The sequence below is a fragment of the Phalangium opilio genome, unplaced genomic scaffold (assembly GCF_054372755.1).
Source record: "Phalangium opilio isolate 3A_F unplaced genomic scaffold, DU_Popi_V2 ptg000075l_1, whole genome shotgun sequence".
Classification (NCBI taxonomy): Eukaryota; Metazoa; Arthropoda; class Arachnida; order Opiliones; family Phalangiidae; genus Phalangium; species Phalangium opilio.
Genome location: NW_028324184.1, coordinates 2,697,398 through 2,723,699, shown reverse-complemented (window position 1 = coordinate 2,723,699; position 26,302 = coordinate 2,697,398). Strand labels below are relative to the sequence as shown.

The 26,302-nt window shown below is 39.2% G+C and overlaps 1 protein-coding gene across 2 annotated transcripts; it reads right to left on the bottom strand.

The window, feature by feature from the left end:
• Positions 1–242: 242 nt before the first annotated feature.
• LOC149658807 (uncharacterized) lies at positions 243–26,302 on the bottom strand. Of its 2 annotated transcripts, none has more exons than XM_089844441.1 (7): positions 26,018–26,302; positions 25,870–25,941; positions 18,050–18,181; positions 17,832–17,959; positions 16,676–16,764; positions 15,924–16,580; positions 243–1,196 (listed from the first exon to the last, which is right to left on the bottom strand). In XM_089844441.1, the coding sequence occupies exons 1-7, from the start codon at positions 26,081–26,083 to the stop codon at positions 352–354; spliced, it is 1,989 nt and encodes a 662-aa protein (XP_089700567.1). In that variant the 5' UTR covers positions 26,084–26,302; the 3' UTR covers positions 243–351. The 2 variants fall into 2 exon arrangements, with proteins under 2 accessions (XP_089700567.1, XP_089700566.1); XM_089844440.1 differs by lacking the exon at positions 243–1,196 and adding an exon at positions 3,045–4,912 and having other exon boundaries at positions 26,018–26,301.

Below are 26,302 nucleotides of genomic sequence, written 5' to 3'. Positions count from 1 at the left end.
ATGAAAAATATGGGTGGAATTGGTAAACAAAAACATGAACAAAAATGGTATGGAAATGGTAACGTTTGAAACTGAAATGCAGCTCTCTAATGTTCATCATACGATGTGGATAAAAAGGTTCGGCGTTGCCCGTTAAGATATTTGGTTAGTTCCGGCCGCCATTTTAATATACTGCGGTATATTTAAAGCACACAACCATACAGGCTCTATGTCAATATGAATTACCTAATACAATTGAAAAGAACAGTAATATTTATTCAGAAAATGAAAACATTTTGTAATACAATACATTTGTTAAATGTTCTTTCCAAGTTTGCTAAGTACTCTTAACTATAATCCATTTTATTATTCCTAGTGATTACTACGTTGATGTCGGATTAAATGGCTCTTCCATGCGCTGCCATAATCACACTGATCACATTTGAAGGGTTTTTCACCACTGTGAATGCGTTGATGAGCCATCAAGTTATTCTTCTGCACGCACGCATACTCACAATGATCACATTTGAAGGGTTTTTCACCACTGTGAATGCGTTGATGAGCCATCAAATTATTCTTCTGCGTGTACGCATTGTCACACTGATTACATTTGAAGGGTTTTTCACCACTGTGAATACGTTGATGTCTGAACAAACCATTCTTCTGCGTGTACGCATTGTCACACTGATTACATTTGAAGGGTTTTTCACCACTGTGAATGCGTTGATGTCTGAACAAACCATTCTTCCTCGCACTTGCATAGTCACATTGATTACATTTGAAGCGTTTTTCACCACTGTGAGTGCGTTGATGAGTGATCAAATTATTCTTCTGTGAGTAAGCATTGTCACACTGATCACATTTGAAGGGTTTTTCACCACTGTGGATGCGTTCATGTATGATCAAAACATTCTTCCGCGTACATGCATAGTCACACTGATCACATTTGAAGGGTTTTTCACCACTGTAAATGCGTTGATGAGTGATCAAATTATTCTTCCGCGAGTACGCATTGTCACACTGATCACATTTGAAGGGTTTTTCACCACTGTGAATGCCTTGATGTCTGATCAAATCATCCTTCCGCGTACTAGCATAGTCACACTGACCGCATTTGAAGCGTTTTTCATTGGTATCCTTTCGAATGTCAAGTTCAAGATCCCTTTCATATTCAGGTGAATATTTGTATCGAGTTGAACATTTTTTCTTGGATTTTCCTACAGAAAGGAAATAAATTAAAACCTCAAATGATATCATAACAAAGCTTCAAAAAACATTGTACTGTTCAAAAGCAATTGGTAAAACAGCTTATGCTTAGGCTTAAAGAGACACAAAGACAAAGAAAACAAGTTCGTAAACAAAAATAATCAATGTCCGAGTCGAACAGCGGTCGCCAAAGAATTGACCTTACCTAACCTAATACATACTTTGAGAACGTGAAGAAAAAGTAATAAAAAAAAACTGTAAGGTATTAAAAATAGAATTATAAAACAGATTCTATATTTATTTAATTGCTTTATATTCCACGTAAACCTAGGGGGTCCACAAATCTATGACTGTTGAATATATTTGAAGTGACGTCATCACCGGTTTCGATCAAGGAGGATTAGATTAGTTAAACTTAAAGAACTATTTAGAGACAACGCAAGTCTGCTTTATGCCTTTTGATGTTTAGCATGTGCGAATTTTAATTTCGATCAAGCCCGAGCAGGGACAAATAAACATTAATGAGCTTTGCACATTACATTATCTAAAGAATAAATGTTTAAAAAAAATACACAGATTTCTTACACTTGGGATCTTTAAGAGGACATAGACTCTATACTAATATCTGATTGACAGTAAGAGTAAGGGCTTAAAACTTTGCTAAATCGCACGCTCCTCCTTCCTTGCGTTTCATTGGCTAGTCATCCTTTGTTTAATCGTTCACACAACGCAAAGATAACTTGTTTACAATCGGGTCTATAGCTACGTATATGCCACTTAGCTTCTAACATCAAATGCATTAAATGTGACGTCAGCGGTGAGTGTTTCTACATCTCTTCCCCTTTATTTCAATCAGAAGGGCCCAGAAAATGGCGAGTTGAAGATCTATGAATTCCAGGTGTTACTGATATCAACCCTGCAGCTTGGTCGCGTTCGGAAATTAACTAATTGTGACTGTGTATGTCATAAAGTACAAACTTCATTCCACGTTAGAACTTTGCGTAATACAGTCTTATACAGAATGCGAACTTTCCCATAATAAACGTACAATAAAATATACGTGACAATATGAACAGCCATATTCTGCCATTAAACCTCCGTAGGTGCATGATAACGCCTACAAAATAGTGAAAAAACATAAGCAAGGGTAAAGTTACGCTTAGCGATAATTTTGCAATCTCCTGTTTCTGCTGAAACCAACTAGCACAAGAAGTGATGACAACGATGAAGTTATTAAATAAGCAAATCAAGATTCAAAGCAAAAACATATTAATCAATTATTGTGTTAAAAATTTCATGCTTTAATAGCGAAGATATCATTACTGAAATTCCATTTGTAATATTAAATATTGTTAATGAATAAATTCATGGTTATATTCAATATTGTTCGTGAAGGTTTTAAAAATAACTAACACAAACACATAGTATCATTACCAGTTTCCCGTTAAGACGTTACGCTTGTTACAATCCACAATTTTGTAATACCATATAGCCCGTCCGGTTACTATTCCGTAACGGTAGGTTTTTACAACTTTTCAACGAACGAAAACTTTTTTGGTGAGTATCTACTACAGCGGTAAAGAACAGTAATGTGTTAAACGAAAATGAAAACGCGTTGCGCAATTAAGACATTTTGAAATGGTTCTTTAAAAGTTCTAAATTGCTGATTATGCTTAAATACAATCCACTTAATTAGTCCATGTGATTATAACGTTGATGTCTGATCAAATTACTCTTCATTGTGCTGGTATAGTCACACTGATAACATTTGAAAGGTTGTTCACCACTGTGAATGCGTTTATGTACTATCAAATGACACAACCGCCTACTTGCATAATCACTATGATCAAATTTGAAGGGTTTTTCACCGCTATGAATGCGTTCATGTTTGATCAAATTATTCTTCGGCGTACAGGCATAATCACACTGATCACATTTGAAGGGTTTTTCACCACTGTGAATGCGTTGATGATTGATCAAATTTTTCTAATGCACATTGATCACAGTTGAAGAGTTTTTCACCACTGTGGATCTAAGGTTTCCCACAGTTCATTTTGATGGCTTCAGTTCAGTTTCAGTTTGCACATCTCCAAACTGATCAGTTTTCAGTTCGGTTCGGTTTATTTCTTAAACTGAACTGATAAAAACTGAACTGAAGAGATAGTTAAGTACTCTTTCGATCTATCGCCAGAAACGATATCAATACGTTCCCGCAAACATAAGTATAACAATAGAAAACTGGCATCGTTTAGTATTGCATGCTGTATGATATTTTGGGGGATGTGTCACGTATATTTCATCATTTATGTCGAGTATATTTAATTACGCTTAGAAATAAGCTATTAATTTAAGTCCCGTGATTAGCTGGGACCCTCTGCAGAGAGACACATGCTAAAAGAATACCAATAATTAGTAACTAAAAAGGGTATCATAATTAGTTAATTAGTCAAAGTCAAATTTTTCAATGTTAATATTTAGTAGTTAGTAGTTTGAAATAAACATGACTCTTAAGGTATGGCACTTCACGATTCCTAAATACTTAGTAGTAGTAGAAAATGTTAGCGGTTAACAGTTACAATCTGGGTATTTTGGGTCTCTGACACCGTATTTTTCTTCTTGATAAACTCTGAAGGGGTTTTCGGTTCAGTTCAGTTATAACTGTAAACTGAACTGATAAGTTTTGTTTCCTGGCTGAACCGAACTGATAATTTCAGTTCAGTTTCAGTTCTTGAAAATCTTAACTGAAAAGTTTCAGTTCAGTTTTAGTCCAAAACCGATTTGAACCGAACTGTGGGTAACCTTATGTGGATCCGTTGATGTCTGAACAAATCATCATTCCGTGTGAAAAAGTAATCACACTGATCACATTTGAAGCGTTTTTCAAAACTGTGAATGCGTTGATGAGTGATCAATTTATTCTTCCGCGTGCACGCATATTCACACTGATCACATTTGAAGGGTTTTTCAACACTGTGAATGCGTTGATGAGCGATCAAATCGTTCTTCCTCGCACTTGCATAGTCACACTGATTACATTTGAAGGGTTTTTCACCGCTATGAATGCGTTCATGTGCGATCAAAACATTCTTCCGCGTACTTGCATAGTCACACTGATTACATTTGAAGGGTTTTTCACCGCTATGAATGCGTTCATGTATGTTCAAAACATTCTTCCGCGTACTTGCATAGTCACACTGATTACATTTGAAGGGTTTTTCACCGCTATGAATGCGTTCATGTATGATCAAAACATTCTTCCGCGTACTTGCATAGTCACACTGATTACATTTGAAGGGTTTTTCACCGCTATGAATGCGTTCATGTATGATCAAAACATTCTTCTGCGTACTTGCATAGTCACACTGATTACATTTGAAGGGTTTTTCACCACTGTGAATGCGTTGATGAGCGATCAAATTATCCTTCGCCGTGTACGCTTTGTCACACTGATTACATTTGAAGGGTTTTTCACCACTGTGAATGCGTTGATGTCTGAACAAACAATTCTTCCACGTACTTGCATAGTCACACTGATCACATTTGAAGCGTTTTTCACCACTGTGAATGCGTTGATGAGTGATCAAATCACTCTTCCACGTACTTGCATAATCACACTGATCACATTTGAAGCGTTTTTCTTTGGTATCCTTTCGAATGTCAAGTTCAAGATCCCTTTCATATTCAAGTGAATATTTGTATCGAGTTGAACATTTTTTCTGGGATTTTCCTACAGAAAAGAAATAAATTAAAACCTCAAATGATATCATCCAACACGCTTCAAAAACATTGTACTGTTCAAAGGAAAGGTTATGCTTAGGCTTAAAAAGACACAAAGACAAAAAAAAAACAAGTTCCTAAACAAAAATAATCCATGTCCGAGTCGAAACAGCGGTTTCCAAAACCTAATATACGCGTTGGGAACGTGGAAGATTTTTGAGTTCCTGGTGTTACTGATATCAACCCTGCAGCTTGGTCGAATTTGGAAATTAACTATTTGTGACTGTGTATGTCATAAAGAACAAACAAACAACGTTCTCAAATATACAGGGTGTTTCTGATAAGTCTGCCATAAATCAAGGGGCGTGTTCTTTGGGTCAAACTGAGTGGAAAGTGTCAAAGAACATGGGGTGTACAAGAATTTGCAACGAAGATATGGCCCCCCAAACATTGGCCCCTAAAACAAGAAAATATTCGAAAATGTAGACTAAAACAAATTCAGCCTTATCAACTTGTTTAGAAATATGAGACAATTTCAATAGTTTCCCTCTAACATCGTTATTGAACTTTCACCTGGCAGAAGTGTATTAAATGAGTAGAAGTATGCCTACTCTAGTAAAGTAAATTCAAAGTATCATGGTACCTTTCGGTTGGTATTACTTTTATTCTTAACAAGTTAACATGGACGTTACAGGTATTGTTCAAAATGTCCACCACCGGCGTTAAGACAAACATGAACCCGTCTTTCGAAAGATTCTTGGACATGTTGGAAGATTCCTGGCATGTTCCTGATTGTTTGACAACCTTCAATAATTCGTCTTCGCAAGTCTTCCTCATCACGGACTTCATTCTTGTACACGATGTCTTTGAGATGACCCCAAAGATAGAAATCGCACGGATTTAAATCCGGAGATCTGGCTGGCCACGCAACTGGTCCTCCACGCCCAATCCACCTCAAATTAAACGTGGCATTAAGATGTTCTCTAACTGCACGGCTGAAATGTGGGGGTGCCCCGTCGTGCATAAACCACATGTCACGAAGTAATGCTAACGGTATGTCCTCGAGTAGTTCAGGTAAAGTGTCTCTTAAGAACGTGAGATATGCTTCACCATTTAGTCTGGGTGGAAGAAAATGCGGACCTAGTAAATGATTACCGACAATGCCGCACCATACGTTTAAAGAAAATTGCTGTTGGTGACTTCTAACACTAGTTGCGTGTGGGTTTAATTGGCGCCATTCGTGGTGGTTGTGATAGTTCAGAATTCCATCCCGGGAAAAATGTGCCTCGTCGGTTACTAAAAGGACCCGTGGAAATTGATTGTCCTCTACTCTGGCCAAAAACCACTCGCAAAAGTCGATGCGTCTTGGATAATCTGCCGGGTTAAGAGCTTGCACCTTTTGAATATGATACGGGTGAAACTGATGTCCGCGGAGAATTCGCCAGACCAAAACGTGATTAACATGTAATTGTCGTCCAACTTGTCTGGTACTTGTCGAGGGGTCCTCATCGAACATGGCAAGGACGTCTTCCTCGATTTCCTCCATGTCTTCTGGAATGTCTCGCTCTCGAACGTTGTTGGGTTGTACTTGTCCGATGTCCCTCAAGCGCCTGTCAACAGCCTCGAACGTACGACGATTTGGTATGCGTCGTTGCGGAAATTGTTCCTGGTATCGCCGCTGTGCTTCCACTGAATTGCCCTGCGCCAGTCCATACATGAGATGCATGTCTGCATATTCTGCATTGGTATACGCCATACTGTACTACCACACGTTCGTTCGAAGTGATACTGTGACGTTATCAACAACATCGCGTTACTTTATAGCAAACCACCGTTTAGTTTTTACGTTTGCGTCATGACTGTCAGCATTGTTTTTTATTCACGGACTTCATTCTTGTACACGATGTCAAACCAATCTTTGAGATGACCCCAAAGACTTTTTAGCAAACCACCGTTTATTGTTTACGTTTGTGAATAAAAACTTCATCCCACATTAGAAATTTGCGTAAAACTGAATACAAACTTTCCCATAATAAACGTATAATAAAATAAACGTGACAATATGAACAGCCATATTCTGCCATTAAACTTCCGTAGGTGCATGATAACACCTACAAAGTAGTGAAAAAACACAAGGAACGGTAAAGTTAAGCTTAGCGATAATTTTGCAATCTCCTGTTTCTGCTGAAACCAACTAGCACAAGAAGTGATGACAACGATGAAGTTATTAAAGAAGCAAATTAAGATTCAAAGAAAAAACATATTAGTCAATTATTGTGGTAAAAATATCATTCAAATTGAATTTTTAGTTAACAGTGTTAACTCTGCCATTCTAATTCCCGGTTGGGGATGATGTTATTATGTGTACCACCCCGAGGTGAAAAGATGACAACGACCTCTGGGTTACCGTCCCACGCTCTAACCAACTGAGCTACCGAGGTCTACGACCTCACAGTAATTCAATTAGGCGTTCTTCTTTAAAGCAAAGGGCGGCTCCGTTGATGCCCCTGAAAGATGCCTTTTCTGCTACACGTTGGCTAAGCTTGACAAAGGCTAGTTAAACCAGAAGTGAGATGAGACCAGAAGTACTGAGCTAACCAAATTCTTCACTCGGCAAAAGTGAATATTCTTGATAACACACGAACGGTTGGCCCTCTAGTAGCGGTTTCTGAATTCTCCCTCCAAAACGTGAGACGCTCGCGGTGGTAGACGGCCGAACTAGATTTAAGGAGCCGCTTCCGTGTTCGGCCGCTTTAGGTTGAGGGAATGGGGTAGGAAATGTTTTTGGAACTCGACCAATTTTTTTCTTTCTAGTGTAGGCGCGATGGAAGCGGCATAAAATCCTCAAATTTGTTCACTAGTGCCAGGATCTATTACCAATGCTAGAGCCCTTCACTTCTGGTCTCATCTCACTTCTGGTTAAACCAAAGGCAGGGACCAATGGGACCTAGTGCATTAGGTCTGATTGGTTCCTGCCTTTGGCAAGGTAAAATTCGTGTCCAGAAGATTAGCCAGCATGCTAGGGGTGATAATGGAGCCGCCTGTTACTTTAATAGCGAAGATATCATTACTGATATACCATTTGTTATATCAAATATTGTTAATTATAGTTAAATAAAAGGTTATACTCAATATTATATATATTGTGATTGTTGCGTTGATGTCTGATCAAAATATTCTTTTGCGGGCTGACATAATCACAATGATCACATTTGAATGGCCTTTCGCCACTGTGAATGCGTTTATGATTGATCAAATTATTCTTCAATGTGCTGGAAAATCACACTGATGACATTTGAAGGGTTTTTCACCGCTATGAATGCCTTGATGTGCGATTAAAGTAGGACTGTTCACGAGCTCGAGCCAGCTCGGGCTCGTGACGAGCGAGCCGAGCCGCCACTTTTGCGGCTCGATTAAGTAACGAGCGAGCTTTTTTATGGTCGAGCCGAGCCGACAGGCATCGAGCCACTACGACACGCGAGCCGGCTCGCGAGCTTAGTCACTGATATAGTGCTTTCCTTTTAGTCTTTATTCTCTCCACCAATAGCGTTCCGTTGCATTTTTACATGAAATAAAGCGTGGGAAAAATCTCTCGTCTCTAACCTTAAGCATATTTTAAAGAGCGGGTTTTACTGAACCACTACATTCCTAAACATGGGATAGTATTTATAGTCGTTATCAAGTTTGATGTTGGTAGTAGCAATCTTTTTTAAACATGTATATATTAATCGAGCCAGCTCGGCTCGGCTCGATCATTTTCGAGCCGAGCCAAGAGCCGAGCCGCCATTTTTTTTGACTCGAGCCGAGCCGAGCTTTTAAAAAGCTCGCTCAGCTCGGCTCGTGAACAGTCCTAGATTAAAGTACTCTTACGGGTACTAGCATAGTCACATTAATCACACTTTGAATGTATTTTCAAAGAAAACGAGTTTAGAAACAGAAATTTATCCATGTGCGAGTCGAAACAGCGGTCTCGAAAAACTTGATCTTGAAAGGTAATAAAAATATGCTTACAAAACACATTCTATATTATTTGTTTGAATGATATCCCACGTGAACCTAGGAGGTGCACAATTCTGACTGTTGAATATATTTGTAGTGATGTCACCGGGTTCGATCAGGGACGGGGAATGGAAGTATACAACAGTAACAAGGGTTATAAACCCATTAGTGGAAGCAATATTTTTTTTCCGAAACAATCTCGCTTATGTTTATCCTCTCTAGACTTCGCTAAAAACGTATTACTCCTACGCAAAATATTAATAGACAAGCAAGGATTCATACCATTAAAGGAGCGCAATATTATCCATATTTTCATTTCATATACAGAGAAAAGAAATTATTATGTTTCTGAGAGGAGCTTCCCATTTTTGTTGTTGTTTCGAAAAATATATCGCAATGCACGGGCCTTGATAGATATAAGAGGCAATGAATGAAATATATCACAATGCACGTGCCTTGATAGATATAGGAGGCAATGAAGGAAATATATCGCATGCACGGGCCTTATAGGAGGCAATGATAATCTCTCTCTTTGCACGAGAGGTTTATCTTTAATATTTAAATAAATATAATTATTTTTAATTATTTTAATCTTCAATAATTAACATTAATAATAGTTAAATCGTTTAAAATAAAGTTATACCTATTATCTTCTCAAACTTTGCTAATATTGACGTTTAAAGTGAAGGGTACCCCTATTGCCCGCTTTTTTCAAATTTTGGGGTATATATACGATTCGTTTCCATTATAATAGTAAGGAAAAAGCGCAATTGCGAAAACCTTTGGTGGCCGATCCCACCTTAGGGAGGCTAGACGTTTCTCGTAACCCTAGCTGATCGACGCGTATATCCTAAAACCAAACGATGATAATGGAGTAGAAGCCAATGATACAGATTGGTGTCTATGTGGAATAGACGGAAGACCAGTGGATGGTGGTCTTAGAAGCCAGTGTAAGTGCAGACTGGTGTCAATGTGGGATTGACAAAGAACAGAAGATGGTGGTGATTAGAAGCCAGTAGGAACTCAACTCAGGTGGTGTGAGAACTCAAGTAGGGGAGCCATTTCCGTGACTGTGAAAGCAGTTCGGAAATGGCGAACACGTTTGCTCCGATACGCAAACTGCGAACGCGGTCACGTGGGTGTAACAACGGACAGACAGATACGGCCGTTACAGAACCTCTCCTGGACTACGTCACACGGAGAGGTAACAAGTTGGGAAAACCAAAATATTTCCTCTCCGAGTCAAGACGACTACTTACCAACTTATTTACCCAGATATGGAAATGTTTCTTAAGTTAAAATTTATGAAATATTAAAGCAGTATACAAAGCATAGCAAATATACTGTAAATCAGACGACATTTTACATCCAATAATGATATACTTGTACACAGTAAAATCATCCGATGGGGAAAAAACGGGAAATGAAGAGATAAAACTTTCGAGGGATATTACCTTTACGTGTTTGTAAAGGCCCAATTTTCTACTCCTCAACTGTATGCCCTCTATGTTCAAAGCCATATTCACAACAGGGTTGCCATGTAAACACTATCCTCTCGTTTCACCTCAACAATTTTCTTAGTTTTGTCAACATGACTGTTAACGTTACATAACACCAAAGCTTATTTGTGGCTACACACACTGAAAGTAAATGCGCATCATAAAAAGCATGAAAACACGAAGCTATAATCCGATTACGATCAGACCTTTCACTGGTCTGGGCTGCGTTCAGCAGAGCTCACCAAAAAAGACAGCGGATTTTGGAAATGTTTACCGGTGAGCTCTATCGTCATAGCTTTTCTCCGGTCATCCGCGTTTTATAGATGACGCTAGCGCAATAAAGCGTGCAAGGTACCAAGGCTTAACAAAAATTGTATGATAACATATTTATAGAGATAGATAACAACTTTTATAATTAAAATTAGAAACTAACATATCTCTTAAAATTCTCGCGTGATCAACTGATTTCACGCCAATTAAATAGCTATAGTCCCATCAGAATCATCAAGCTATTTGTATTAATTCCTCCATGGTTTTTTCGCCAAGCTGAGAACTACGCGTTTTACGTCACGTTATCCAAAAAGCCGACTATTTTCTTTGTAGACCGCGCTAGCTCAGCGCTGAGCACCAGGACGTCAAAATTCATAAACCAAATCCCGTTATGTAGGACACTGTTCACAGCGCTGGGCTCTGCTGAACGCGGCCCAGATTTACACCATGATTATAAAATTTAAGCCTAATTATTAAAAAGTGTATTTAACTTTCGGCTCACTCTGAACCGTTACTGTCTCTGCATTACAGAAACGAAAACCAAGCGTTCACTTTTTGGTTCACTAGGCCTATTGACAAATGAAAGTTCATTTGGCCAATATAGTAGCGTTGTGCTTGTATTCACTTTAGAAAGGATTATGCTATAAACAGATCTAGTATAGCTTAAGTAATATATAAACATCCATTTTAAATAATAATATTTAAAAACATCTTTGGAATATCAAAATGAAATAGAGCTTTAAAGCTACAAAAGTACTAAATGCATCATAATTACGAAAAAAATTTCCACATATTCAATTTATATTAAGGATAAAGGGAATATTATGGTTCTGTAGGATTTCTTTACACATCAAAACAAAACGAACTTCTAACGCAGCGCACTACTGTAACAACGGACGGACACACACAGACAAAAACATAGGCTGCTTTTTAACTCTTTCCGTATTAATTTTGAATTGAGAAACAAGATTATCTTAAATATTAAAATAAATATAATTAATATTTAACATTTTCTTCGTTAGTTATTCGCCTTATTGAACGTTACATCGTTTTAAAAAAGAACAATTAAACATTCTTGAGAGACTTGACTAATATTGGCGTTTGAAATGAAGCATACGCCGGTTGCTTCGCCTTACTAAAATAGGTAGTATATAAGGGTGTCGAACTACAGCTAAAAGCAAGAACAACCGCAATTGCGAAAACCTTTGGTGGTGATCCCACCTTAGGGAGGCTAGACGTTTCTCGTAACCCTAGCTGATCGCCGCGAATGTCTTAAACCCAACGATGACGATGGAGTAGAAGCCAGGTGTACAGACTGGTGTCCAAGTGGAATGGACGAAGACCAGAAGATGGTGGTGATTAGAAGCCAGTATGTACAAACTGGTGTCCAAGTGGGATGGACAAAGACCAGAAGATGGTGGTGATTAGAAGCCAGTATGTACAGACTGGTGTCCATGTGGAATGGACGAAGACCAGAGGATGGTGGTGATTAGAAGCCAGTATGTACAGACTGGTGTCCATGTGGAATGGACGAAGACCAGAGGATGATGGTGATTAGAAGCCAGTATGTACAGACTGGTGTCCATGGGGGATGGACAAAAACAAAGACCAGAAGATGGTGGTGTTAGAAGCCAGTGTGTACAGACTGGTGTCCATGTGGAATGGACAATTGACTAGTCAGATGAAGTAATAGTGGTCAATTGAATTGTGGATAGCCTCAAGTTTTGAATTTTCCGGGAACTGTGAATGCGGTCCGGAAATAGCGAACACATTTGCTTCGATTCGGAAACTGCGAACGCGGTCCCCTGGGGTGTAAGTCAATAACAACAGCCAGACAGACAGACACACACGTCGAAATTAGAACCTCTCCGTGACATACGTCACTCGGAGAGGTAAAAAGGCGTGTTGAAACAGTGTTGTTCAAGGCGTTTGCTGGTAAATAAACACGCATATCATAAAAAGGGAATGAAGATTAACTTAACTGGCGAGAAGAAACCTTGGCTCGAAACCTGAAAGCAAGGAACATGGAGATAGGGAAGTTTCGTGTAACGCTATAACTCCGGTCGCCCAAAAATCCCGTTTTCGGCGTGGATGTGCATGTGCGCACGCACCGCACTTTTCTCGGGCATTGTGCTGATGATAGGCGGCACTACCGGTTTCCTGCGCGGTTAAAACTAACGCCGAATATAAGTCATGTGACCTGCTACATTTCGTGAAGAGAGATTCCTATACTGACCAAACTTCCCTATCTCCATCTTCCTTGCTGAAAGGTTGTATTTTTAACTTTCAGCTGATTTTGAGGGAATCAAATGCTAGGTGACGCTGCGAAAAGACAAGTTACCAATTTGTTAATTTCGTTCTGTCAAAGTATTTTTGCTCGAAATAAGCACCAGCGATGATAAGAAAAGAGTGAAGCCCCTTGGAAAAACGGGGTATTTTAAGGGTTTGTTTCATTATTCAAAAGGATGAAAGGTCGTTTAGTGCTACAGTTCAAAGTATGTAGAATCTTAAAAATAACATAAAAGGTGTGAACGTTTTGTCCAACACATGTTACAGCCACAACGACTGAAAGTGAGCATCGATTAGCGGCTTTTGGCCCAAGATTAGTTTTCATCTAAGTTTAAAGTTTTCATCTACGTTTAAAGCGGAATTAGGTCCAAAAACTGAACACACTGATTTTCCGGCAGGGAGACCGTGTCTCCCACATTCGAGATTTTTGGAAGAAAAAAAAATATATTCGGATTTTATTACGCAAAACAGCGTCGATCTCAGAGCAGTTATATCATGTTCATGTCTGATCAAAGAACCGTTCTCAGAGCTAGTATAGTCACAATGATCACGTTTGAAGCGTTTTTCTGCGGTACCATTTGTAATGTGACGTTCAGGATCACTTTTATATTCAAGAGAATATTTGCAAAGAGTTGAACGCTACTTCTCGGATTTTCCTTCAGAAAGCAAACAAACTGAAACTTCTCACAATTGAAAGTACTGTTCAATAGCACTTGATAAAACCGGTCATGCCGAGTAATAAAATGACACTAAGTTAAAGACAACAAGTTTGGAAAACAAAATTAATGGCGCTCCGAATCGAGATGACTGTCTCCGAAGATTTTACCTATCATAAAGTGGAAACTGATGGTTATTAAGAAAATATTTAAGGTTTTAGTCAATTGCAATATAAATATGCTTATAAAATATATTGGAAGTGAAAATTATTTGACTGCCGTTATTGAAAGGCGTTATAATGTCCTCTCTTCTTTTTTGTTTCTAGGTGACGGAGTTAAAATGCAAGTAACTGCAATTCGTTAACACGTAACTCCAACTCACGACTGTGCGGGATGCATTTGGCCCTGGCGTTACCCTTATGAACTGAATATGATGTTATGTAAATTTTGGCAGAGCCGGATATCATCATAATTTAATAATATGATGGCCACTTCTACGAGGAAGGTAGTCAGTCACTCAGCGTAAGCGGTGTATGTGACAAAGTCGGGATTTACTTATTGCAACGATCAAGTCAGAAGAAAATAAAACGTCTTGGATAGTTTGCCACGACAATAACATTATTTTGCCGAAAGGCTCTACCCAAATTTCAAGGATGTTTACCTTAACACCATTTTCTCCTTAAAACCCTTGTTTCCCATACATTAAGGAATTTACAATATATTACAAATTGTATCTATTACATTTTCAATAATAAATCGTTTCATATTTCATTATCAGTAAGACCAAAAGCGGTAAGGCTTCACACGCAAAGTACGCATCTAGGGCCTAGGCTAGTTACACGAAACGCCTCGTATAGAACCTAACACGCGAAGGACAATTATTCGGCACTTGCATAGATTCGAGAACTGCTATAAAGACGGAGGATAGGGTCTCAAAAATATTCTTTAGATGAAATTATTCACAATTTCAAAGACCATTGGGCGAGGGGTCGGACGTTTGTCAAAATCCCGTACAGTTCGTTTGAAATCTGTTTAAAATTTCTCTCGAAAATCACGAAATCTTACCCTTAAAATCTCGAAATCCCGAAATCTCACGTCAAAATCTAAAAATCCCAAAATCTCACGTTAAAATCTAAAAATCCCAAAATCCCTACCTTAAAATCTGAAAATCCCGAAATCCCTATTTTAAAATCTGAAAATCTCGAAATCTTCACCTAAAATCCCGAAATCTCACAAAATCTAGAAATCCCAAAATCTTAACGTAAAATCCCGAAATCTCACCCTAAAATATCAAAATCTGAAAATCCCGCGCTTACAATACACGTTTTGCATCTATTTAAGAGGGGAAGACACGGGGGTAAAACTCTGCCTTCCATCTTGCTATTTTTCTGGATTTTTCTCCAGTATTCATTACGGTAAATTAAAACAAATTTAAAGTTTAAAACCTAAAACTATATTTCAAAATCTCGAAATATCCTTTGAACACCGGAAGTTAATAGTAAATCTTGATATCCCCTGCAAATTCCCAAAATTTCATCAAAAATCCGAAAATCTCCTCGAAATCTGAAAATCTCCTCGAAACCTGAAAATCTCCTTCAAAATCTGAAAATCTCCCTCAAAATCTCGAAATCACCTTCAAAATCTGAAAATCCTGAACAAAATCTTCTTCGAAATCTAAAAATCTCCTTTAAAATTCCCAAATCTTAAAATCTGGGGCAAAATCTGAAAATCTTTGTCAAAATCTTGAAATCTCAAAATCCCGTACACTAAAATGCCGAACGTCCGATCCCTCGCCATTGGGAGTAAATACTAAGGTCTTATCAATCTGAGCAAAATGTGCTTGGGCTCTTAAAGACACCAAGACACCAAGGACGGCCGGGTACCTGTATTTTTAAAAAGGAATTTTTTCTCGCCCGGTGGCCACGGAGCTCAGGCTCAACCGCTGAATTTCGGTAATCAAGTATTAAGTTTAATATTATTCGCAGGAACAATTTTCCGTTTAAATTTAAAAAAAAATCTTACTAAGTTAAAAACGTATTAATTTAAATGAGACAAAATTTTTGGAAACTTAAGCTTTAAAATACTAAGGATTGAGGATTAGGTTGAAAAATTCCGGGGAAGACAGAAGAAATGAGGGTTAGAAAGGAAGGGGTTAAAAAACCTGTTAGGGGAACTACCACTAGAAAATTTCGAAACATACTCTATTTTAGGCAAGGTTTCTACTGTAAGTGGGTCAATTTTGACTATTTTTGAGTTTTATATTCCTGTCCCGAAAATCGTTGCTGACCCTAAGCGTAAAATGACTTACCAATTTCCGAACTGGCAGAAGTTGTATTACTTTCGGAATTATTGGACGAGCTACTTTCGGATGCATCAGAGCTGGACACTGAAGTACTATCTTCAACTTCAATCGGTACTCTTGGTAAATCGCTTGGCAAGTACAGTTTCACGGTTTGATTTTGTCTATTATCAGTTTTCTTTGAATCGGTCAAGGTCATTTTGGACTGGTTATCATCAAGATTCTTCTCTGGAGCTTCTTCTAGAGAATTGCTTTCCATATTTGCGTCAAGCGACGACAATTCCCAACGTTTTTCAAGACACAATTTCTTGGATCGAGTTGCTTTACTCTCATTACCTCTCTTTGTCGAAGAAATTCGTGATTTAGGATAAGAATTGTTAGTTTTAAGATTGATCTCGAGAGGCGAATCTGTCGTTGGGACAGGAGACATTTCCAACTGTGTTTCGCCCTCAAGGTTTGGTAAATAAGGAACACAGTCACTGTATTTTAGTTTAGGAATACACAGTTTCATAATTCGCGTTCCAAGACCCGCATTCGAGGTAGTTTTAGTTTGGGATGTGTTTCCTTTGCCAACCTCCGCGTCACATTCGGGTGATTCTTCCTTAATATCTTCTTCAGTCAGCGTGCCTTGGACATTGCAAGCACCTTCAGCTTTTACCAACGAACCTTGATGATCAAAACGAAAAAATAACCCTAATAGTTTCATTAAACTGGAACTACATCAGATTGCGTGTCAGGATTACGATAATGTGACACCATACCTAAACCAAATTGCTCGAGGTCCGTGGCTTCCACTTTAAGCAGACTTTGGTAAATGTTGCTGGGTATCTCAGCTGGTATACTTAGCGAACTACGCAAATAAAAAATCGTCAAAACTGATATAGCAACAGCAACATAATATTAATACATTTTATCAGAAGGGGATAATAGAAAAAGGATGACACTCTGTAACCTCTTAATACTTTAGTTATATGTAACATGATTCTTCCCAGGCTCACCTTTTTTGAACATTTGCTTTCCTGCTCAACAAACTTCAGATGGGCATCACAACGTGGGGTGAATTCTATAACTGTTTGGTACTAAATCCTCAGCAATCAACCCACAAACCTTGATTGTCTTGACGTGGGACAACAATCCACAAGCGCATGCGCCTTGGCAAATAGTTAAGCGCCAATAGAGTAATGATGAGGGAACTATTTATCGTGTATGTGCATGATTCGGTTTAATAGATGTTGGGAAGAATCATGTTACAATTACCCAGCCGCTTTGTGGTACACTTCTCTCGAAGAATTGCATACTTATGATTTTATTCACGATTATCGTGGCAAGGCGTAACGAATCAAGTTTTATGGACGCGAATTAGTCAGTCAAATAAAAAATTATACTTGAGCTTAAACTTAACCATAGCCGAGACTTGGCTCTGGTTTAGTTTAAACAAATGACACAAGATGCTCCCATAGACGAGAGGTGGAGATGACTGGCCCGCCAAGCTTAGCAAAGGCTAGTTTTAGATAGGACTGTTCACGAGACGAGCTGGGTCTTGGCTCTGCTCTAGCTCGGTTAACATATATAAGTTTAACAAAAATTGCTTCTACCAACATAAGATTTGAGAACGACTCTAAATGCTATCCCATGTTTAGGATAAAGTGTGAAGAAATCGTTATATGTTCACGGTTAGAGACGAGAGAAAGCAAATTTCCCCACGCTCTATTTCTTGTAAAAATACAACGAAACGCTATTGGTGGAAAGAAGGACTAAAAAGAAAGCACTATTTCAGTGGCTAAGCTCGCGAGTCGAAGTGGTGCGATACCTATCGGCTCGGCTCGACCTTAAAAAAGCTCGCTCGAGCTCGTGAACAGTCCTAGTTTTAGATCCGCCCTCATGAACAAGTTCTCATTGGTTTTTTGCTTTAAATACCTTTGTATTTGTTCTTCTGTTTGTTGATTTATCAGAACAGGATGAGATAATTCCTGTTCATTCAGTCCTAAATCATTTTCAACAGGTTCTAACTTCACACATTCAATGTTGGCTCTTTCACTTTCCTCCTAAGTTATAAACAAATAACAATAATTGAACTAATACTTTTAACCTGATTCTCTTTCACATCGACTATGAAAATGAAGAATGTCACAAACCATCAGGTCCTTGATTTCACTTTCCAACTCACTAATGACCCCATTGAGCCATTCAATTTCATCCACTTTCTCATTTATCGCAAACAAAGTTCTCATTCTCTCTTTTTTCACGTTTGATATTAAACCATTACACTGAAAAAATAGGCTGCATTACAAAATAGGACTTCCTTCTACGCAGAATGTCTTTTAAAGTCTCCAGAAAGAAAACAACAATGACGTGAACAACGGGGGGATCAGAAGGGGTTTTTTCGTCACGGGCGCCAACAGAGGGCGCGAGAGCTTTGCAAGAACTATAAGCAAGGCTGCAGTTTGTGTGTGTAGGCATAGAGCTCCCACAAGGCTCTTGTGGTGCCCTTTAATAACGCTATAAATGGTCGAGGGATGTGTTTCCATAAGCCTATGGTGATAGGCTTCACAAATAGACATTGGTTTACTTAAGGTTTTTCAATTGCGATTTATACTTTAAAGCAAATGTCAGCTCCTGTGGCGTCCGTAACACACTGATTAACCTTCTACACAACACACCAATTTTATGTAGCCAAAGGCAGGAACCAATCAGAAATCATCCTCAAGGGCGGAGCTAGACCTTGCCTTTGATAAGTTTATGGAGCTATGTCAGTTGTGACGTCAGCGCCTAGGTAAAACGTCCCGGGCTTAGCTTTGGCAGTGGGCGGCCATGTTTGGTACCGCTTTGGTTCTATGGACAAATGGCATGGGTGACGTCACACTAAGACTTCTGAGACAGCTCTATTGGGTCAGTCAACTCCACCCCTTGACTATGGGAGCATCTAGTGCCGTTTTTTTATACTAAACCACAGTCACAGCTGAGACTCCCTTTAAAGGGACTGAAAAGAAGGCATCGGCGGGTGGGTAAAAATTATTTAAAATACGTCAGATGCACGTGACCTAGGAGAAGCGTGGTTCAAAGAAGCTTAGTTCATTTTATTTCATGGAATTGGCGCTGCAATCTCACAAAAAACAAACGTAGTGTCTATTTTGGCCTGTTTTTCGGGCCGAAATAGCCTGACACTATTTTGGCCTGTTTTTCAGGCGTAAATAGCTGGCCCGATGAGGCGCTGCTATTTAGGCCCGAAAAACAGGCCAAAATAGTGCCCAATCGCGAGCCAGCTATTTTGGCCCGTTTTTCGGGCTTCTGACTTTTCAGGCGAAATTAGCGTCATCTAATTCCTAAGCTATTTTGGCCTGTTTTTCAGGCGTCGGAATTTTCGGGCTGGAATAGCATTCGCCGCGCGGCCCGCACTATTTTGGCCTGTTTTTCGGGCTTACGAAATTCAAGGCCAAATTAGGTAGCCTATACTTGTAGACTATTTTCGCCTGTTTTTCGGGCCTTGATTTTGTATAGGCTAATATAGTCATGGCCGCGCGGGATGGACTATTTTAGCCTGTTTTCTAACCTAAGGACCCAATGCTTTAGATTTTGATTAATAATTGGAAAAATGGGGATTTTTCAATCAGGTGACTTCCGCCTTCCATTGTACTATGGGTTTAAGAAAAGACTTGCCAAATCGAGTGCAATTTCATTGGGAATTTTGCAGTGTCAACGAAATTGCACAGAATTTCAAAGAAAATGTAGGTTAGCAATTTTAACTTGCCCCAATCCTCCTTAGTAGAGCATTTGTCTAAGGTTTTATGAGCCTAAAAATAGTCGCTTAATTTGGAACTACTGAACACCTTCCGCTTTTCGCCCTTGGAACGTACCTTTCCTCTGGAATTAAAAAACACGACCCAAGGGCTCAGTTGGTAATAGTAGCCTCATCGTACCGTACTTAACAGGCGTACCGAAAAGTTGAGTGAATGGCCCCTCGATGCGCTACCCCAATGAGTGAATGGCCCCTCGATGCGCTACCCCAATGAGTGAATAGCCCCTCTATGCGCTACCCTAATGATTGAATAGCCCTCTATACCTTACCCCAATGAGTGAATAGCCCTCTATACCATACCCCAATGGGTGAATAGCCCCTCTATACCTTACCCCAATGGGTGAATAGCCCCTCTATACCTTACCCCAATGGGTGAATAGCCCGTCTATACCTTACCCCAATGGGTGAATAGCCCGTCTATACCTTACTCCAATGGGTGAATAGCCCCTCTATACCTTACCCTAATGAGTGAATAGCCCCTCTATACCTTACCCCTATGAGTGAATAGCCCCTCTATACCTTACCCTAATGAGTGAATAGCCCCTCTATACCTTACCCTAATGAGTGAAAAGCCCCTATGTACCTTACCCCAATGAGTGAATAGCCCCTCTATACCTTACCCCAATGAGTGAATAGCCCCTCTATACCTTACCCCAATGAGTGAATAGCCCCTCTATACCTTACCCCAATGAGTGAATAGCCTCTCCATACCTTACCTTAATGAGGAAATAGCCCCTCTATACCTTAACCCAATGAGTGAATAGCCCCTCTATACCTTAACCCAATGAGTGAATAGCCTCTCCATACCTTACCTTAATGAGGAAATAGCCCCTCTATACCTTAACCCAATGAGTGAATAGCCCCTCTATACCTTAACCCAATGAGTGAATAGCCCCTCTATACCTTACCCTAATGAGTGAATAGCCCCTCTATACCTTACCCTAATGAGTGAATATCCCTTCGATGCGCTACCTAATTAGTGAATAGCCTTATCTCTTACAATGCTTAAACAATTTACCGTACACAAAATCAGAGTGAATAGCCCCTCGATGCCCTACTCTAAACAGTGATAAAATTATTACCCGCATAAATTTACTTATGCTATAATTTCAATATTCCGGGGAATAGAAGAACAGATCCCCTCGATGAGCTTACAACATAGACTTATGCCGATACACACTTAATCGCATCTTGGAACACTTTCTACCTTGGAACGTACCTTTCCTCCAGAAATAAAAAACATGCGTCAATAGACCATTTCGAATGTTACATGCAAAGAAACAAACTTCCAGGGGCACGCCTCTATAGTGGATAATTTCAATCATGTCAGGAGACACCGCTAGAGGCATGACCGAGTTGGCTAACCTCTCAGATGCAGTGAGCTTGGGCTGCCTCTAGTGTTGTCTTGTGGCGACAGGGAAATTATGATCCAGTATGTAGGCGTGTCCCTGGAAGTTTGTTTCTCTGTAGGTAATATTCGTATTTGTCTATTCATACATCATACATTACGGGCCTGGTCTGAGCGCTCTAAAAAATATTGTCGTTCGCGCATTTATGTAGCACTTTCTGATTCCGCTTTAGGGACCGTCCATAAACTACGTCACGCAAAAAAAAGCATTTTTTGACCCCCCCCGTCCCCCCAGATCACGCTTCGTCACGCTTTTCTCAGACCCCTCCCCTAAAACCACGTCACATTTCTTTAACCCCCCCCCCCCTTCGCACTATGATTTGTCTTAATTTACAAATTAAATTTGATTAATTTCTTGAGTGATATGCCGCCCTCTCAGAAATATTTTGCTCGGCTGAAAATTCAAGTTCTCTTCCGTTTTAATCTTTTTCCCTCTGATTGACCTTTAGAATTTTAATGTATGGATGTGCTTTTTATAAGCTTCAAAAAAGTTCCATAAAGCTGAGTTAAAGGGGCACACTTTTTAGGTTTCGACACTGTCACCGAAAACATACTAATCGAGCTTGAGATTTAGAAAATTTGCCAAAGAATCGAAACCATTTCAATCGGCCGGGGGATTTGACTCATCCTCACAAATAATAGGGGCGAATAAACAGAGAAATAAGAGAGTTTACGCTGTTTATTTTAATTGCGCTATTTAAATTGGCTATATTAAGGTGTAAAAAGTAGATAATTGCTTAAAGTTTCTACTATTTAAGTGATGATGGAATAAAAATTTTGCTAAATTATTGTACCGGTGGACTATGGAATGTTGTCTTTCTTCTTCTATAACATAAGAGAGCCAATCGGCCTCTTACTGACTTCGTAACAAAATCAATGCTAAATGTGACGTCACGCATCGAAGAACCCCTCCCTCCCCCTTGTCACGGACCGTCACAAATTTAGAAACCCCCTCACCCCAAAAGGGTGTGACGTAGTTTATGGACGGTCCCTTACCCTACTTGATCAGCAACTTCTCCCGCTTGGGAGGAACGACTGATTCTATCAATTTTCGGCGCGCATCACAACCTTTTATATATACGGTACACATCTACAAAAATATTTTAACTAGCATACCATAAAAATTTCATACCGAAAATAGTTAGGTCCGTTTTTAAAATATCTTAATTGTATAGTGTACACTTCCTTCTTCAGCCTTTTAATCTAATAGTTAATTGGCACAAGTGCTTTTTCTTTAAATATTGATTCCTAGGTTGAATTTAAAATTGAGGTCCCACATAACTCAGGCAGAATTTAGTCTCAATTTGAATTTGTTATGTGGATTACTGTATTAAAAGAAATAACGCTGCTTGTATAAAACTCCACTAAAGGTTTGAAGTACTAACTTAAATAAATTCCCGTGCACTAATGAGTAACTATCACACGTAATACTATTATAAAAAAACCGTTTTTACAAACGGAAAAAACCTGATATATACTACATCGTTGATTTTGGGTCGCCACTCACTGTTCTTGTCACGGCTTCTAAGGGACAGATATTATTTATTCTAACCGTTTCATATAACACCACCATTTATTAAAGCGGTAACATTGCGTCATGACAATTAATATCACATGTCATGACAGCACCAACTATTAATGCGGTAATCTTAACACATTTTCTTTACTTTTTATTTCGTTGTTATGGTAAAAATTATTTATTTTTAGCTTCAAAAAATGTCAGCCGAAATAAAAAGTAAAGAAAATGTGTTAAGATTACCGCATTAATAGTTGGTGCTGTCATGACATGTGATATTAATTGTCATGACGCAATGTTACCGCTTTAATAAATGGTGGTGTTATATGAAACGGTTAGAATAAATAATATCTGTCCCTTAGAAGCCGTGACAAGAACAGTGAGTGGCGACCCAAAATCAACGATGTAGTATATATCAGGTTTTTTCCGTTTGTAAAAACGGTTTTTTTATAATATGTGTCCCTTCCTTGAAAGGCTTGGTCTTACCATGAGTGAATCATATACTAGCTCCCTATAAGTTACTCAGCCACACTGGCCTAATGTATCCAGCATTTTCTTCCCGCCAAAAAAAGTGTTACCTATATGCGACCCCCAGTGAGAGAAAATAACACTACTCTCGGCGCTTACGTATTTCCGGTAAAAAACGGAAAAGGGTATAAGCCAATGAAACTTCGAACTGAAAGGTAGTTAGTATAAGCAGACGACGTTTTAGAAATGTTGTGATTGTTTGCGGACGGTTCAGTCGTATTTTATCTTTGAAATTAAGCTACTCATTTAAATTCAGAGCGTTGCCAAGGGAATATGAATTTTTATTCCGTAGGCAACGTTCAGAGGCTATTTATGGTGAGAGAACCAAACTTTATCAAAGAATAGGAGCTAAACAACAACTTAGTAGTCATCTCGAAAACCTTATTGAACTTTTTAATAATGCGTCTAAAGAACTAATAGAACTTAAAGAAAGACCCAACCCATTTTTAATCGAAGACTGTTGTGAAACCTAAATTATTTTTAAATAAGGAAAAGAAACCAAAACCTCCAAAGCCATTAATACCATTTGGAACTATCGTCACTTCAAGTTCACGATATATTAATTTCAAAGCCATAAGAGAGGGCGCCGTCTATTATCACTCTCACCCGCCTCCCCTCCTCTCGACTATTCGGAAGAAAATGCTGGATACATTAGGCCAGTGTGACTGAGTAACTTATAGGGAGCTAGTACATGATTCACTCATGGTAATATTGATAAAAAACGTTTTTCTAGTATTTATATTAATACAAGCTTGTTTATAAAGTATGGATTGTAACTGAAAGCCAATACACAACTACGACTGTCCGGGTTTGTGTTACGTTTTACATAATATTTATGGATTAAACATTCTCAGTAGACCAAATTTTCCAGAGACCGAAATAATCACGAGGCCCAAGTGTTTCACAATATTAGCGAGACTAATTTCTTAAGGACGGTGATTAGCGCGTGTCCCCATGTTAAATTCCGGAAAGGCTTAAATAGTTTTCTCGTACCATACAATAGCACATTTATTCTGGTCGCTATAGGGTATAGAGGGGCTATTCACTCATTGGGGTAAGGTATAGAGGGGCTATTCACTGATTAGGGTAAGGTATAGAGGGGCTATTCACTGATTAGGGTAAGGTATAGAGGGGCTATTTCCTCATTAAGGTAAGGTATGGAGAGGCTATTCACTCATTGGGGTAAGGTATAGAGGGGCTATTCACTCTTTGGGGTAAGGTATAGAGGGGCTATTCACTCATTGGGGTAAGGTACATAGGGGCTTTTCACTCATTAGGGTAAGGTATAGAGGGGCTATTCACTCATTAGGGTAAGGTATAGAGGGGCTATTCACTCATAGGGGTAAGGTATAGAGGGGCTATTCACTCATTAGGGTAAGGTATAGAGGGGCTATTCACCCATTGGAGTAAGGTATAGACGGGCTATTCACCCATTGGGGTAAGGTATAGACGGGCTATTCACCCATTGGGGTAAGGTATAGAGGGGCTATTCACCCATTGGGGTAAGGTATAGAGGGGCTATTCACCCATTGGGGTATGGTATAGAGGGCTATTCACTCATTGGGGTAAGGTATAGAGGGCTATTCAATCATTAGGGTAGCGCATAGAGGGGCTATTCACTCATTGGGGTAGCGCATCGAGGGGCCATTCACTCATTGGGGTAGCGCATCGAGGGGCCATTCACTCAACTTTTCGGTACGCCTGTTAAGTACGGTACGATGAGGCTACTATTACCAACTGAGCCCTTGGGTCGTGTTTTTTAATTCCAGAGGAAAGGTACGTTCCAAGGGCGAAAAGCGGAAGGTGTTCAGTAGTTCCAAATTAAGCGACTATTTTTAGGCTCATAAAACCTTAGACAAATGCTCTACTAAGGAGGATTGGGGCAAGTTAAAATTGCTAACCTACATTTTCTTTGAAATTCTGTGCAATTTCGTTGACACTGCAAAATTCCCAATGAAATTGCACTCGATTTGGCAAGTCTTTTCTTAAACCCATAGTACAATGGAAGGCGGAAGTCACCTGATTGAAAAATCCCCATTTTTCCAATTATTAATCAAAATCTAAAGCATTGGGTCCTTAGGTTAGAAAACAGGCTAAAATAGTCCATCCCGCGCGGCCATGACTATATTAGCCTATACAAAATCAAGGCCCGAAAAACAGGCGAAAATAGTCTACAAGTATAGGCTACCTAATTTGGCCTTGAATTTCGTAAGCCCGAAAAACAGGCCAAAATAGTGCGGGCCGCGCGGCGAATGCTATTCCAGCCCGAAAATTCCGACGCCTGAAAAACAGGCCAAAATAGCTTAGGAATTAGATGACGCTAATTTCGCCTGAAAAGTCAGAAGCCCGAAAAACGGGCCAAAATAGCTGGCTCGCGATTGGGCACTATTTTGGCCTGTTTTTCGGGTCTAAATAGCAGCGCCTCATCGGGTCAGCTATTTACGCCTGAAAAACAGGCCAAAATAGTGTCAGGCTATTTCGGCCTGAAAAACAGGCCAAAATAGCAACGGCCAAAAACAAAGGACTAGATGTCCAATTCCACTGCATGAGGAGCCTTTGTATCTTGGCATCACGTGATGTCCGTGAGGTATTTCTTCAAATAATTTTTACCCACCCACTGATGTCTTCTTTGCAGTCCCTTTAAAGGTATACTAGTTTGGAAGGCTCATGCTGTACTGGCCAAAACGCTATAGGCTTTGAAACTCACCTTGGCTTTTAGTTGCTTTATTTGATCATCTTTGCTTAAGTGATCACAGTTGCAATCATTCTCCTCCATTTCCTGTAAACAAAGTCCAGTTTTTTCAAATTTCAAATTTCTGTGCAAACCACGGATAGTCCAATAATTTCTCAAGTACCTCTTTAAGCGCCACCCTTTGAAGACTTATTAAACTCATTTCGGAAATGTCTGACTCTAACGACATAACTTTTCAAACTAAAGCTATTTTATCAAAAACAAACGACAAATCCTTCACGAAAATCATTCCCCCAGTGTTGCCAAAAAATTGAGAGAGAAGATAGAAAGGCTACAAGTTACAGAATAATAAAATTTAATGCGAAAATTCAAAACCCCTTTAGGTTGGACGTTTGGAGTTGGGGCCAATTTCGGTTTAAATTGTGTAGCAGTCATGGTAGCAGACGAT